This window comes from Carassius auratus, chromosome 6 (genome assembly GCF_003368295.1).
Source record: "Carassius auratus strain Wakin chromosome 6, ASM336829v1, whole genome shotgun sequence".
NCBI classification, from domain to species: domain Eukaryota; kingdom Metazoa; phylum Chordata; class Actinopteri; order Cypriniformes; family Cyprinidae; genus Carassius; species Carassius auratus.
In genome coordinates, this window is record NC_039248.1 from 1,602,469 (window position 1) to 1,620,025 (window position 17,557).

A 17,557-nucleotide genomic window follows, 5' to 3' on the forward strand; every position below is an offset into this window, starting at 1 on the left:
AAAACTTAAATTAAAATGCATTTACTTGGTTAAACAACATAAGATATTTAGCCTCATTTATTTGGGGGGACTAAATGGCATTTTGCTTAAAATTAGTAAAATGATCTGCTGGTAAACTCTTAAAAATAAAGGTGCTTCACAGTGAAGACACAGAAGAACCGTTTTGTCTAAATGGTTCCATCAAGAACCTTTAACATCTGCAGAACCTCTCTGTTTCACAAAGGTTTGTTTGTGGCAAAAGAAGGTTCTTTTGGAACCTTTGACTGAATGCTTCTTTGTGGAACCAAGAAATGGTTCTTCTGTTGCATTCCTGTGAAGAACCTTTTAAGAGTGTGGGGTAAGGGAAAATCTAATTGAAGATTTGAAAAAAAAATTTGACTAGAAACAAAAAATTACTAAGATCAGGTTTTTTGTGCAGTGTGTCTGCTCCTCCACACACTCTGTGCACATCAGGTTCCTCGTCCTAGACTCGAGGAGCCACCAGGTGTCCGTTGAAGGTGATGTAGACGTCCACGTCGTCGCTGTAGATGGCGTTGTCTCTCTGGCGCTTGTAGAGCCGCACCCAGACCTCATCGTTGAGCTCCAGCGACAGCATGACGCTCTGGCTCTGCATGATGGAGCGCTCGCTGGGCTGCGTGTACAGGATCACCTGCGGACGCTCGTTGTGCATCAGGTGCAGGTACGTCTCCTTGAAGTTCCAGGTGTGAATGTTCACGTTGAAGAAATAGACTCCCGGGACGGAGCAGTAGAACTTCCCCTTGAACATGTTGAAGTGTTCGCCCAGGTTGACGAAGACCGTGTCGAAGACCAGAGCCTGGTAGTGATCAGCGCTGTGCAGAGCTTTGCGTCGGCCCACGGAGAAGGACGACTGCTGGACCTTGCAGGGGTCTCCGGGGACCCCGGTGTCTCCTTTACTGCCTTTGGGCCCCGTCTCTCCTCTGAGTCCAGGGGGTCCGTCCACTCCGGCTTTACCAGGCGTCCCTCGGTCCCCTCGCTCTCCTTTATCCCCTGTCAACAATCAGCAGTGATGGGGGTGACACATCATGTAGTGTGACTCGTGTAATCAGACTCTAATCAAGTAACGCCACTTCAGCTCTCCTGTCTCTGTGTTCAGAGAGATCAGGGCAGACTAACGATTAGTCATCTCACTTTACAGTTGCCAAAAATATAACTTCTGGGGGTTTTTTTTTCTTAAAAATAAAGGTGTTTAAAATTCTTCACGGCGATGCAGTAGAATAACCATTTTTGGTTCCAGCAAAAAGTCAAACAGGAAGTGGTTTACTCTGTACGTAACGTGTCAGTAACTAGCGCTAGTCAGTGTTCACAAGCACTTACAGTGATGTCATCAAACCCATGTTTCCTGAACGACCGGACGCATGACTTTCTAGAAAGTGCACATTTTGCTCTGAAGCACTACTCACATTTCCATCAGAAAGTGAAAATCTAGTTTCTGTTTTGTCTGTATTTTGTCTTTTAGTTTATTTGTAGACTAAAATGCTTTCCAGTGAGCAGTGGTTTCTGTCCGTCGACAGCTAAATTACCCCTTATACAGCTCAAAGGAAATAAACGGTGGTCACATGACCTCACAGCGTCCAATGGAAAGCCTCTTGTGGTCAGTTCCAGGAATCTCTCTGAACTGTAAAGGATTTGACCACGGAGGGTGAAGAGTGAACATTACTGAAGAACAGAAGTCATGTTTTTCTCTTTTTGCTTCTTCGTTTGTTCCTCTAGAGCTGCAGTTCTGAACTAATCTGGGACACAGCGATGAAAAAACAAACGCTGGAACTTCAACCAAATAATTAACTGTGTAGAATTACAACAGCAGAATAGACTCAGACAGGCTGTGTCCATCAAACGCTACAGTATTATAGTAATAACTCATCTGCCACTGTAGAATCTAGTCAAATTACACAGATGAAACATGGACACCCTAAACATCCAAATCTATAATATTATTCATATATTTTTAATGCTGCCCGAGAACAATAAACTTTGGTAGAGTGTTGTTGGGTCGCCAGAGTCAAATATGAAATCAGGGTTCTTTATTTTCCAGCAGGTAACAAATTTAGGTTGAATAATGTAAACATGTTAGCAACACTGTCTGGAATACAGTCATACTATATAGAATCTACTTTAATAATAGTCCCAAAGCCTGCGCAGAGAGTGTGTGAAGTGTCACCTTTGAGGATGGTCATGTTAATGATGGTGCGGATCTCTGGCGTGTGATTGGCTGCAGGCTGAGGGGCGGGGCTCAGGGGCGGGTCCAGGTGATCGCAGCACCTGCGGCAGTATTTGGGTGTGGGTCTGGAGGGAGACGGGACGGATGCCACGGAGGCCAACAGCAGCAGAAACACAGCCAACATCACGACACCTGCACACCAGGAGCACAGTGAAGAACACTCTCTCTCTGTAAATCTCTAAAACTGCTTACACACACAATATTTCCTTGTCACACACGTTCTGGAAGCTGACACTCAAACAGCAGAAGCACACCAAATCTGGAAAACCATATGCTTATTCTCAGACTTTGACTTTTTGTAAAACACAACAATAATAGAAACTTTAAAAAAGAAACTTACATTTTCTGTAAAACTGTCAAAAGCGCTCTACAAATAAAATATTGCAGATAAAGCTTTAGTTCCATCCAACAATGTATCTGCCTCAAGTTTTTTATGCACATTTAAAGATTGTATGTATATCTTGGCAATTCCATAAAATGTTTTTTTAAGCAATATCCCAAAATTTGCATGAAAACACAGCTAGTGACAAACAGGAAAAGAACCGGATCAGAAACTGGACACCGTTCAGACTGTGGTGTGAAACAGTGTGAGTTCAGTTCAGATCAAGTGTGAAGTTCAGCTATAAGCAGTTCTGCTAAAGACAGCCATGTCATCTGTTCTTCGTGTTCAATATTGATTCAGTTTAGTTCAATACCAGTGATCGTGATCTTAATTCAGTTTGAGTTGTTCACACCCGATCTGATCATGGCAATAGACACATGAACATGCACAGCGCTGTGTGTGATCCGTGTATAAACTCAAGAAAGAATGATCTTAACATCCACAAAATGCTGCCAGTCTGAACATTATTAAAATATAAACCGCCCTGTCATATAAAAACCATCTGAGAGATGTTTTCCATCATGCAGCAGGAGCCTGGGGTTAAATGTGTGTCAGTGATGAAATCTCCAGAACAAGAACAAGCTTAAAAACTGTTATAAAAAATGACATTTATGGATCTCATCATCCATGGCTCGACCACACGTGGAAAAGAGCTGCTTGCTTTCTTTCTTTCTCTTCTTCAGAGTTACTTCAACACATTATTATTCACTCTTAGAAGTGTCTTTAGCATCATCTCTGTCGTTCTCTCTACACAACACTTTATTCTTTGCAGTCTGTAACATTTCTTTTAAAGAGCAGTCTGTAAACGTGAATGATTCATTGAGACCAGCAGCTGTTCTTATGAAAACCAGATGAGAGAGAAAGAGAGCGAGAGAGAGCAAGAGCCACGTCCTCACACAAGTTATCAATCTCATCAAACAACCCTCACACACTTCTATATCTCTGTCCAAACAGATGAGATGAAAACCCTCTCCTGACTCGTGCAGCCACACTGCTGTCGGACTGAAGATCTCACACAAACACTGGAGAAGTCCAGAAGAAATGTAAAGCTGAGACTCACCGCTGCGTCCTCGAGCTCCTTCTGTCTTACATTAGGAGGAGTTTCCTCGGGAAACAGGCTTTATTCTCTCTCTCCCGCCTCCCTCCTCGTGTTGCTCGCTCACAGATGCTGAATCCGCAGGTTACAGCCGTGGTTTGATGCAGATAAATCAGGCCAAACGCAGCAGTGTATGGAGGAGCACTTCAGTCCAGCTTAATATATGTACTGGCTGCATTCTGCTGTAAACAACACATGCCATGGATGATGATGATGCCATGCCGAGGAAACCCCAGCCAGTTAATGAAAAGAAATGTGTTTGATTCTCTCCTGAAGGATTCCTCAGATCATGAGTGTGCTACATCCCTGGAATAAACAACCGTTGGTTCCCCAAAGAACCTGTCAGTCATTCTTGAGAGAACAATAGATCTTAGTCTAAAAGAAACTGCTATTTGTTAATAACTGGAATCTTTTCTGGGAGCGTCCTAGACTGTTTCGCGCTGATGGATTACACCCCAGTCGAGTCGGCGCGGAGCTTCTCTCTGACAACATCTCCAGGACACTTCGCTCCATGTGACTAGTAAGTCAATTCTCAAATAACCATTATGATGAGTTTTGTTCCACCCGCTTAAATGATAAAAGTACTTGTGCTGTAAAACCTATTAAGACTGTGTCTGTTCCCAGAATAGTGAGGTCAAAATATAAATATAAATATAATGTAGGATCTAGAAAAAATCTTATCGTAATTAAACCAGAAAAATGTAAAGTAAATGAACAAAAACAATTTTTAAAGTTTGGGCTCATAAATATTAGATCACTCACACCAAAAGCAGTTATTGTAAATGAAATGATCACAGATAATAGTTTTGATTTACTCTGCTTGACTGAAACCTGGCTAAAACCAAATGATTATTTTGGTCTAAATGAGTCTACTCCACCAAACTACTGTTATAAGCATGAGCCCCGTCAGACTGGTCAACAATATATAGTCATATTCTCAATGTTACCCAGAAAACAGGATACAGGTTTAACTCTTTTGAAATACTAATGCTAAATGTTACTCTGTCAGACATGCAAAAGAAATCTAATGTATCTCTTGCTCTGGCTACTGTGTATAGACCACCAGGGCCGTATACAGAATTCCTAAAAGAATTTGCAGATTTCCTCTCAGACCTTCTAGTTACAGTTGATAAGGCGCTAATCATGGGAGATTTTAATATTCACGTTGATAATACAAATGATACATTAGGACTTGCGTTTACTGACCTAATAAACTCCTTTGGAGTCAAGCAAAATGTCACCGGGCCCACTCATCGTTTTAATCATACACTAGATTTAATTATATCGCATGGCATCGATCTTACTGCTATAGATGTTGTACCTCAAAGTGATGATATTACAGACCATTTCCTCGTATCGTGCATGCTGCGTATAACTGATATTAACTATATGTCGCAGCGATACCGTCTGGGCAGAACTATTGTTCCAGCCACCAAAGACAGATTCGCAAATAACCTGCCTGATCTATCTCAACTGCTATCTGTACCCAAAAATACACATGAATTAGACAAAATTACTGACAACATGGGCACTATTTTCTCTAATACATTAGAAGCTGTTGCCCCAATCAAATTGAAAAAAGTTAGAGAAAAACGTACTGTACCATGGTATAACAGTAATACTCACTCTCTCAAGAAAGTAACTCGTAGTCTTGAACGCAAATGGAGAAAAACTAACTTAGAAGTTTTTAGAATTGCATGGAAAAACAGTATGTCCAGCTATAGACAGGCTCTAAAAACTGCTAGGGCAGAGCATATACACAAACTCATAGAAAATAACCAAAACAATCCAAGGTTTTTATTTAACACAGTGGCTAAGTTAACAAATTACCAGACGCCACCTGATTCAAATATTCCACCAACGTTAAATAGTAATGACTTTATGAATTTCTTCACTGATAAAATAGATAACATTAGAAATACAATAGCGAATGTAGATTCTACAGCATCTAACACTTCAGTTTCATCCATCGCACCCAAACATAAACTGCAGTGCTTTACAACCATAGGACAGGAGGAGCTAAATAAACTTATCACTGTATCTAAACCAACAACATGTTTATTAGATCCTGTACCCACTAAATTACTGAAAGAGCTGTTACCTGTAGCCGAAGAACCGCTTCTCAATATCATAAACTCGTCGTTATCTTTAGGACACGTCCCAAAACCATTCAAGCTGGCGGTTATCAAGCCTCTTATTAAGAAACCAAAACTAGATCCTAGTGTACTGGCAAATTATAGGCCTATTTCAAATCTTCCATTTATGTCTAAAATTTTAGAAAAAGTTGTGTCTGCTCAATTGAGCACCTTCCTGCATAAAAATGATCTGTATGAAGAATTTCAGTCAGGTTTTAGGCCCCACCATAGCACAGAAACTGCACTTGTTAAAATTACAAATGACCTGCTCCTTGCGTCAGACCAAGGCTGCATCTCATTTCTAGTCTTACTTGATCTTAGTGCTGCGTTCGACACCATAGATCATGACATACTCATAGATCGATTACAAAACTATACAGGTATTCAAGGGCAGGCTCTAAGATGGTTTAGATCCTACCTGTCCGATCGCTACCATTTTGTTTACTTAAATGGGGAGTCATCTCATTTATCATCAGTAAAATATGGAGTGCCACAAGGATCCGTCCTAGGTCCCCTTCTATTTTCAATATACATGTTGCCCCTTGGTAATATTATTAGAAAATACGGAATTAGCTTCCACTGTTATGCTGATGATACTCAGCTATATATATCAACGAGACCAGATGAAACTTCCCAATTATCTAAGCTAACAGATTGTGTTAAAAATGTAAAAGATTGGATGACAAAGAATTTTCTCCAATTAAATTCGGATAAGACGGAGATATTAATTATTGGACCAAAAAACACTACACAGAATCTTGTAGATTACAATCTGCAACTAGACGGATGTACTGTTACTTCCTCTACAGTCAGAAATCTGGGTGTTATATTAGACAGCAATTTGTCTTTTGAAAATCATATTTCCAATGTTACAAAAATTGCATTCTTCCATCTTAGAAACATTGCCAAGCTACGAAACATGTTATCTGTTTCTGATGCAGAAAAGCTAGTTCATGCATTCATGACCTCTAGACTGGACTATTGTAATGCACTTCTAGGTGGTTGTCCTGCTTCTTCAATAAACAAGCTACAGGTCGTCCAAAATGCAGCAGCGAGAGTCCTTACGAGGTCAAGAAAATATGATCATATTACCCCAATTTTACAGTCTCTGCACTGGCTACCTATTAAGTTCCGCATCAGTTACAAATTATCATTACTTACTTATAAGGCCCTAAATGGTTTAGCTCCAGCGTACCTAACTAGCCTTCTACCACGTTACAACCCATCACGCACCCTAAGGTCACAAAACGCTGGACTTTTGGTAGTTCCTAGGATAGCAAAGTCCACTAAAGGAGGTAGAGCCTTCTCACATTTGGCTCCCAAACTCTGGAATAGCCTTCCTGATAATGTTCGGGGTTCAGACACACTCTCTTTGTTTAAATCTAGATTAAAAACACATCTCTTTCGCCAAGCATTCGAATAATGTATCTTTTTAATTGTGAGTGTAGTTGCATCTGATCAAAGGTGCATTTTTATTCATTAGCTTGGGTTAAACTAATTTTACTTTGTTGGATCAGCAGCTATGCTAATGATGTCTGTATTTTGTTTCTATGTGTTCTATGTTTTGCCACGGGATTCACATCCCGTGGTAACTAGGATTTACACAAGCTCCAGTCTGGATCCAGAACACCTGAGAAGAGATGATGCCGACCATCAGAGGACCTCAGATGATGCTAACCCTGAATGAACAAACAGAACTAACAATTATTCCTAAATGTGTGACTGAATCATATAATAACTTAATTAATAATATTGATAGTTCATCGTCTAGCTGACTACGTCTTGTATTATTATTATTTTTTAGTTTTTCTAAAATCCTGTCAAATGTGCACAAACTACTAGCTACTACTAAATATTGTAGAAACATAATTTTCTGTAAAGTTGCTTTGTAACGATTTGTTTTGTAAAAAGCGCTATACAAATAAACTTGAATTGAAAATTGAATTGAATTAGTCTGAAGAACAGGTTTTCTCTATAAAGAACCATGCAATCCTCTAGCAACCATGTACCAACAATCCTACAATTCAGCAATACCCTAGCAACCACCAGAACACCCTAGCAACCATCCATAATAAACAAATTATGTTAGTTGTTTATAATGTCTTAATATTTTCATGCCTTATGATCACATTTATCAGATTTTGCTGAACAATAATACAGTTAAATGTTGCAAAAGTACAAGAAATCATGCAATTTAAATTTACTATATAGTTTAGTTTTACTGTACAGTTTTTGAGATAAACTGAGACTCATACATCATCTGAAAGCTGAATAAATGATCTCTCCATTGATGTGTGGTTTGTGAGGAGGACAATATTTGTCTGAGATACAACTATTTGAAAATCTGGAATCTGAGGGAGCAAAAAATCATCTTTAAAGTTGTTCAAATATAGTTGTTAGCAATACATATTACTAATCAAACATTAAGTTTTGATATATTTATGGTATGGAGATTTACTAAATATTTTCATGGAACATGATCTTTACTTAATATCCGAATGATTTTTAGCATAAAAGAAAAATGTATAATTGTGACCCGTGTCTAAATATACGTCAGTGCTACTGATGACTGCTTCTGTGCTGCAGGGACACATATTTTTAGTATACAGTGAAAAAATGTGGTGTAGGACTTTAAACCGTTTTCACTCAAAGTGCTAGTGAATGTCACAAGTTACAAAGAAATGTCAAGTAACACAGTCTGAAATCAAAGTTGTTTTATTTACAGATTTGCATTTTATACAGTGTATGTCATCTCATAATAATGAGCTAAACCACTCAGTGTCCCAGAAAGCATCTAGGAACCACCCAGAACACATGAGCGCTGGAGGTCACGTGACGTGTGTTTACACTGACCTTCACTGAGACGAAGATCCTCAGGAGCCTGAGCTGAAGATGAACATGTTCATTCACATCTGACATGTTCTATAACAAACACTCTCTGTTAGTGCTTCACTGGCATGATTAATCAAGCACGCTTCAACACACACACACACACACACAGTTTATCTCTCCTCCCCCTCCTCGCTCATCCTCCTCCACTTCAAGCAGTGATTCCTCAGACGCTCCCAAACTCTGGAAAACCCCCCAGGCTTGTTGCTGCAGAATGAATCAGCAGGAGCTTCAGCTGTGAGCGGCTTCTCCTTCAGACAGCAGAGGAACCAAACATAATCACATGAAATCAGAGCGTGGTCCTCTGACCCTGCTCTCTCGGTTTATTTGTGTTTGCTGTAATACAGAGCCCAGTGATCTCTAACCTCTCAACCCACATTCTTCTATCAGCACAAAACCAGCCTCAAATTAGAACTATAACACACACATGGTTTCACATCCATCTGGGGACTTTCCACTGCCTTGTTATACTGTGCTGATTTTATAAATGTGTGTGTGTGTGTGCGTGTGTGTGTTTATGTATGTAAGCAAGAATACTCGCCACTGTGATGTATCATGAATAAATCACTGCTGAAGGGCGTACCTTATTGCCTATTGTTACCACACCATCCACAGTTTGGGACCAGTAAGATTTATAAATGTATATAAAATAATTTGAGTTGAATTTATCTAATCAAAAAAAAAAAAAAAAAAAAAACAGAACAGTGACTCTCCCCAGCGGGCGACTCAGTTTCCTTACGCGGCGGACCACTCACTCTCCCCAGCGGGCGACTCACTTTCCTCACGCCCCGGACCACTCACTCTCCCCAGCGGGCGACTCACTTTCCTCACGCCCCGGACCACTCACTCTCCCCAGCGGGCGACTCACTTTCCTCACGCCCCGGACCACTCACTCTCCCCAGCGGGCCAATCACTTTCCTCACGCCCCGGACCACTCACTCTCCCCAGCGGGCGACTCACTTTCCTCACGCCCCGGACCACTCACAATCCCCAGCGGGCGACTCACTTTCCTCACGCCCCGGACCACTCACTCTCCCCAACGGGCGACTCACTTTCCTCACGCCCCGGACCACTCACTCTCCCCAGCGGGCGAATCACTTTCCTCACGCCCTGGATCACTGACTCTCCCCAGCGGGTGACTCACTTTCCACATGCTGCGGACCGCTGACTCTCCCCAGCGGGCGACTCACTTTCCTCACGCCCCGGACCACTCACTCTCCCCAGCGGGCGACTCACTTTCCTCACGCCCCGGACTGCTGACTCTCCCCAGCAGGCAAATCACTTTCCCTCAAGCGGCGGACCTCTGACTCTCCCCAGCGGGCGACTCACTTTCCTCACGCGGCAGACCGCTGACTGTCCCCAGCGGGTGACTCACTTTCCTCACGCAGCGGACTGCTGACTATCTCAAGCGGGTGACTCACTTACCTCACGCCCCGGACCGCTGGCTCTCCCCAGCGGGCGATTCACTTTCCTCAAGCCCCGGACCACTCACTCTCCCCAGCGGGCGAATCACTTTCCTCACGCCCCGGACCACTCACTCTCCCCAACGGGCGACTCACTTTCCTCACGCCCCGGACCACTCACTCTCCCCAGCGGGCGAATCACTTTCCTCACGCCCTGGATCACTGACTCTCCCCAGCGGGTGACTCACTTTCCTCACGCCCTGGATCACTCACTCTCCCCAACGGGCGACTCACTTTCCTCACGCCCCGGACCACTCACTCTCCCCAGCGGGCGAATCACTTTCCTCACGCCCTGGATCACTGACTCTCCCCAGCGGGTGACTCACTTTCCACATGCTGCGGACCGCTGACTCTCCCCAGCGGGCGACTCACTTTCCTCACGCCCCGGACTGCTGACTCTCCCCAGCAGGCAAATCACTTTCCTCAAGCCCTGGATCACTGACTCTCCCCAGCGGGTGGCTCACTTTCCTCACGCAGCGGACTGCTGACTCTCTCCAGCGGGTGACTCACTTACCTCACGCCCCGGACCGCTTACTCTCCCCAGCGGGCGAATCACTTTCCTCACGCGGCGGACTGCTGACTCTCTCCAGCGGGCGACTCACTTTCCTCACGCGGCGGACTGCTGACTCTCCCCAGCGGGCGACTCACTTTCCTCACGCCCCGGACCACTCACTCTCCCCAGCGGGCGACTCACTTTCCTCACGCCCCGGACCACTCACTCTCCCCAGCGGGCGAATCACTTTCCTCACGCCCCGGACCACTCACTCTCCCCAGCGGGCGATTCACTTTCCTCAAGCCCCGGACCACTCACTCTCCCCAGCGGGCGAATCACTTTCCTCACGCCCCGGACCACTCACTCTCCCCAACGGGCGACTCACTTTCCTCACGCCCCGGACCACTCACTCTCCCCAGCGGGCGAATCACTTTCCTCACGCCCTGGATCACTGACTCTCCCCAGCGGGTGACTCACTTTCCTCACGCCCTGGATCACTCACTCTCCCCAACGGGCGACTCACTTTCCTCACGCCCCGGACCACTCACTCTCCCCAGCGGGCGAATCACTTTCCTCACGCCCTGGATCACTGACTCTCCCCAGCGGGTGACTCACTTTCCACATGCTGCGGACCGCTGACTCTCCCCAGCGGGCGACTCACTTTCCTCACGCCCCGGACTGCTGACTCTCCCCAGCAGGCAAATCACTTTCCTCAAGCCCTGGATCACTGACTCTCCCCAGCGGGTGGCTCACTTTCCTCACGCAGCGGACTGCTGACTCTCTCCAGCGGGTGACTCACTTACCTCACGCCCCGGACCGCTTACTCTCCCCAGCGGGCGAATCACTTTCCTCACGCGGCGGACTGCTGACTCTCTCCAGCGGGCGACTCACTTTCCTCACGCGGCGGACTGCTGACTCTCCCCAGCGGGCGACTCACTTTCCTCACGCCCCGGACCACTCACTCTCCCCAGCGGGCGACTCACTTTCCTCACGCCCCGGACCACTCACTCTCCCCAGCGGGCGAATCACTTTCCTCACGCCCCGGACCACTCACTCTCCCCAGCGGGCGACTCACTTTCCTCACGCCCTGGATCACTGACTCTCCCCAGCGGGCGACTCACTTTCCTCACGCCCCGGACCACTCACTCTCCCCAGCGGGCGACTCACTTTCCTCACGCCCCGGACCACTCACTCTCCCCAGCGGGCGACTCACTTTCCTCACGCCCCGGACCACTCACTCTCCCCAGCGGGCGAATCACTTTCCTCACGCCCCGGACCACTCACTCTCCCCAGCGGGCGACTCACTTTCCTCACGCCATGGATCACTGACTCTCCCCAGCGGGTGACTCACTTTCCACATGCTGCGGACCGCTGACTCTCCCCAGCGGGCGACTCACTTTCCTCACGCCCCGGACTGCTGACTCTCCCCAGCAGGCAAATCACTTTCCCTCAAGCGGCGGACCTCTGACTCTCCCCAGCGGGCGACTCACTTTCCTCACGCGGCAGACCGCTGACTGTCCCCAGCGGGTGACTCACTTTCCTCACGCAGCGGACTGCTGACTATCTCAAGCGGGAGACTCACTTACCTCACGCCCCGGACCGCTGGCTCTCCCCAGCGGGCGACTCACTTTCCTCAAGCCCTGGATCACTGACTCTCCCCAGCAGGCGACTCACTTTCCTCACGCCCTGGATCACTGACTCTCCCCAGCGGGCGACTCACTTTCCTCACGCCCTGGATCACTGACTCTCCCCAGCGGGCGACTCACTTTCCTCACACGGCGGACTGCTGACTCTCCCCAGCGGGCGACTCACTTTCCTCACGCCCTGGATCACTGACTCTCCCCAGCGGGCGACTCACTTTCCTCACACGGCGGACTGCTGACTCTCCCCGGCAGGCGACTCACTTTACGCCCTTGATCACTGACTCTCCCCAGCGGGTGGCTCACTTTCCTCACGCAGCGGACTGCTGACTCTCTCCAGCGGGTGACTCACTTACCTCACGCCCCGGACCGCTTACTCTCCCCAGCGGGCGAATCACTTTCCTCATGCGGGGGACCGCTGACTCTCCCCAGCAGGCGAATCACTTTCCTCACGCCCTGGATCACTGACTCTCCCCAGCGGGAGACTCACTTACCTCACGCCCCGGACCGCTGACTCTCCCCAGCGGGCGACTCACTTTCCTCACGCCCTGGATCACTGACTCTCCCCAGCGGGCGACTCACTTTCCTCACGCCCTGGATCACTGACTCTCCCCAGCGGGCGACTCACTTTCCTCACGCCCTGGATCACTGACTCTCCCCAGCGGGCGACTCACTTTCCTCACGCCCTGGATCACTGACTCTCCCCAGCGGGCGACTCACTTTCCTCACGCCCTGGATCACTGACTCTCCCCAGCGTGTAGCTCACTTTCCCTCAAGCGGCAGACCGCTGACTGTCCCCAGCGGGTGACTCACTTTCCTCACGCAGCGGACTGCTGACTATCTCAAGCGGGTGACTCACTTACCTCACGCCCCGGACCGCTTACTCTCCCCAGCGGGCGAATCACTTTCCTCATGCGGGGGACCGCTGACTCTCCCCAGCAGGCGAATCACTTTCCTCACGCCCTGGATCACTGACTCTCCCCAGCGGGAGACTCACTTACCTCACGCCCCGGACCGCTGACTCTCCCCAGCGGGCGACTCACTTTCCTCACGCCCTGGATCACTGACTCTCCCCAGCGGGCGACTCACTTTCCTCACGCCCTGGATCACTGACTCTCCCCAGCGGGCGACTCACTTTCCTCACGCCCTGGATCACTGACTCTCCCCAGCGGGCGACTCACTTTCCTCACGCCCTGGATCACTGACTCTCCCCAGCAGGCGACTCACTTTACGCCCTTGATCACTGACTCTCCCCAGCGTGTAGCTCACTTTTCTCATGCCCCAGACCGCTGACTCTCCCCAGCGGGCGAATCACTTTCCTCACGCCCCAGACCGCTGACTCTCCCCAGCGGGCGAATCACTTTCCTCATGCGGGGGACCGCTTACTCTCCCCAGCGGGCGACTCACTTACCTCATGCGGTGGACCGCTGACTCTCCCCAGCGGGCGACTCACTTTCCTCACGCCCCGGACCACTCACTCTCCCCAGCGGGCGACTCACTTTCCTCACGCCCCGGACCACTCACTCTCCCCAGCGGGCGAATCACTTTCCTCACGCCCCGGACCACTCACTCTCCCCAGCGGGCGAATCACTTTCCTCACGCCCCGGACCACTCACTCTCCCCAGCGGGCGAATCACTTTCCTCACGCCCCGGACCACTCACTCTCCCCAGCGGGCGACTCACTTTCCTCATGCGGTGGACCGCTGACTCTCCCCAGCGGGCGACTCACTTTCCACATGCAGCGGACCGCTGACTCTCTCCAGCGGGCGACTCCCTTTCCTCACGCGGTGGACCGCTCACTCTCCACAGCGGGCGACTCACTTTCCTCACGCAGCGGACTGCTGACTCACCCCAGCGGGCGACTCGCTTTCCACATGCGGCGGACCGCTGACTCTCCCCAGCGGGCGACTCACTTTCCTCACGCCCCGGATCAATGACTCTCCCCAGCAGGCGACTCACTTTCCTCACGCCCTGGATCACTGACTCTCCCCAGCGGGTGACTCACTTTCCTCATGCGGCAGACTGCTGACTCTCCCCAATCGTACAAATCACTTTCCCTCAAGCGGCGGACCTCTGACTCTCCCCAGCGGGCGACTCACTTTCCTCACGCGGCAGACCGCTGACTGTCCCCAGCGGGTGACTCACTTTCCTCACGCAGCGGACTGCTGACTATCTCAAGCGGGCGACTCACTTACCTCACGCCCCGGACCGCTGACTCTCCCCAGCGGGCGACTCACTTTCTTCAAGCCCTGGATCACTGACTCTCCCCAGCAGGCGACTCACTTTACGCCCTTGATCACTGACTCTCCCCAGCGGGTGGCTCACTTTCCTCACGCAGCGGACTGCTGACTCTCTCCAGCGGGTGACTCACTTACCTCACGCCCCGGACCGCTTACTCTCCCCAGCGGGCGAATCACTTTCCTCATGCGGGGGACCGCTGACTCTCCCCAGCAGGCGAATCACTTTCCTCACGCCCTGCATCACTGACTCTCCACAGCGGGAGACTCACTTACCTCACGCCCCGGACCGCTGACTCTCCCCAGCGGGCGACTCACTTTCCTCACGCCCTGGATCACTGACTCTCCCCAGCGGGTGACTCACTTTCCTCACGCCCTGGATCACTGACTCTCCCCAGCGGGCGACTCACTTTCCTCACGCCCTGGATCACTGACTCTCCCCAGCGGGCGACTCACTTTCCTCACGCCCTGGATCACTGACTCTCCCCAGCAGGCGACTCACTTTACGCCCTTGATCACTGACTCTCCCCAGCGTGTAGCTCACTTTTCTCATGCCCCAGACCGCTGACTCTCCCCAGCGGGCGAATCACTTTCCTCACGCCCCAGACCGCTGACTCTCCCCAGCGGGCGAATCACTTTCCTCATGCGGGGGACCGCTTACTCTCCCCAGCGGGCGACTCACTTTCCTCATGGGGCGGACTGCTGACTCTCTCCAGCAGGCGACTCACTTACCTCATGCGGTGGACCGCTGACTCTCCCCAGCGGGCGACTCACTTTCCACATGCCGTGGATCGCTGACTCTCCCCAGTGGGCGAATCACTTTCCTCACGCCCCTGACCACTCACTCTCCCCAGCGGTCGACTCACTTTCCTCACGCCCCGGACCACTCACTCTCCCCAGCGGGCGACTCAATTTCCTCATGCCCCGGACCACTCACTCTCCCCAGCGGGCGAATCACTTTCCTCACGCCCCGGACCACTCACTCTCCCCAGCGGGCGACTCACTTTCCTCACGCCCCGGACCACTCACTCTCCCCAGCGGGCGACTCACTTTCCTCATGCGGTGGACCGCTGACTCTCCCCAGCGGGCGACTCACTTTCCACATGCGGCGGACCGCTGACTCTCTCCAGCGGGCGACTCAATTTCCTCATGCGGTGGACCGCTCACTCTCCCCAGCGGGCGAATCACTTTCCTCATGCGGTGGACCGCTCACTCTCCCCAGCGGGCGAATCACTTTCCTCATGCGGTGGACCGCTCACTCTCCCCAGCGGGCGAATCACTTTCCTCATGCGGTGGACCGCTGACTCTCCCCAGCGGGCAAATCACTTTCCTAATGCGGTGGACCGCTCACTCTCCCCAGCGGGCGAATCACTTTCCTCATGCGGCGGACCGCTCACTCTCCCCAGCGGGCGACTCACTTTCCTCATGCGGTGGACCGCTGACTCTCCCCAGCGGGCGACTCACTTTCCACATGCAGCGGACCGCTGACTCTCTCCAGCGGGCGACTCCCTTTCCTCACGCGGTGGACCGCTCACTCTCCACAGCGGGCGACTCACTTTCCTCACGCAGCGGACTGCTGACTCACCCCAGCGGGCGACTCGCTTTCCACATGCGGCGGACCGCTGACTCTCCCCAGCGGGCGACTCACTTTCCTCACGCCCCGGATCAATGACTCTCCCCAGCAGGCGACTCACTTTCCTCACGCCCTGGATCACTGACTCTCCCCAGCGGGTGACTCACTTTCCTCATGCGGCAGACTGCTGACTCTCCCCAATCGTACAAATCACTTTCCCTCAAGCGGCGGACCTCTGACTCTCCCCAGCGGGCGACTCACTTTCCTCACGCGGCAGACCGCTGACTGTCCCCAGCGGGTGACTCACTTTCCTCACGCAGCGGACTGCTGACTATCTCAAGCGGGCGACTCACTTACCTCACGCCCCGGACCGCTGACTCTCCCCAGCGGGCGACTCACTTTCTTCAAGCCCTGGATCACTGACTCTCCCCAGCAGGCGACTCACTTTACGCCCTTGATCACTGACTCTCCCCAGCGGGTGGCTCACTTTCCTCACGCAGCGGACTGCTGACTCTCTCCAGCGGGTGACTCACTTACCTCACGCCCCGGACCGCTTACTCTCCCCAGCGGGCGAATCACTTTCCTCATGCGGGGGACCGCTGACTCTCCCCAGCAGGCGAATCACTTTCCTCACGCCCTGCATCACTGACTCTCCACAGCGGGAGACTCACTTACCTCACGCCCCGGACCGCTGACTCTCCCCAGCGGGCGACTCACTTTCCTCACGCCCTGGATCACTGACTCTCCCCAGCGGGTGACTCACTTTCCTCACGCCCTGGATCACTGACTCTCCCCAGCGGGCGACTCACTTTCCTCACGCCCTGGATCACTGACTCTCCCCAGCGGGCGACTCACTTTCCTCACGCCCTGGATCACTGACTCTCCCCAGCAGGCGACTCACTTTACGCCCTTGATCACTGACTCTCCCCAGCGTGTAGCTCACTTTTCTCATGCCCCAGACCGCTGACTCTCCCCAGCGGGCGAATCACTTTCCTCACGCCCCAGACCGCTGACTCTCCCCAGCGGGCGAATCACTTTCCTCATGCGGGGGACCGCTTACTCTCCCCAGCGGGCGACTCACTTTCCTCATGGGGCGGACTGCTGACTCTCTCCAGCAGGCGACTCACTTACCTCATGCGGTGGACCGCTGACTCTCCCCAGCGGGCGACTCACTTTCCACATGCCGTGGATCGCTGACTCTCCCCAGTGGGCGAATCACTTTCCTCACGCCCCTGACCACTCACTCTCCCCAGCGGTCGACTCACTTTCCTCACGCCCCGGACCACTCACTCTCCCCAGCGGGCGACTCAATTTCCTCATGCCCCGGACCACTCACTCTCCCCAGCGGGCGAATCACTTTCCTCACGCCCCGGACCACTCACTCTCCCCAGCGGGCGACTCACTTTCCTC

The 17,557-nt window shown here is 50.6% G+C and overlaps 1 protein-coding gene across 1 annotated transcript in view; it reads right to left on the reverse strand.

The window, feature by feature from the left end:
- c1qtnf6b (C1q and TNF related 6b) overlaps positions 1-8,996 on the reverse strand; it is a 9,133-nt gene extending 137 nt beyond the window's left edge. Inside the window, exons 1-4 of the mRNA XM_026256131.1 lie at positions 8,706-8,996; positions 3,682-3,899; positions 2,180-2,371; positions 1-1,008 (exon numbers count right to left, since the gene is read on the reverse strand). The exon at positions 1-1,008 is cut by the window's left edge and continues 137 nt beyond it. Of these exons, the coding sequence (XP_026111916.1) occupies positions 464-1,008; positions 2,180-2,363 (729 nt within the window). The 5' untranslated portion in view covers positions 2,364-2,371; positions 3,682-3,899; positions 8,706-8,996 and the 3' untranslated portion in view covers positions 1-463. The remainder of the gene's footprint in view (positions 1,009-2,179; positions 2,372-3,681; positions 3,900-8,705) is intronic.
- Positions 8,997-17,557: the final 8,561 nt, after the last annotated feature.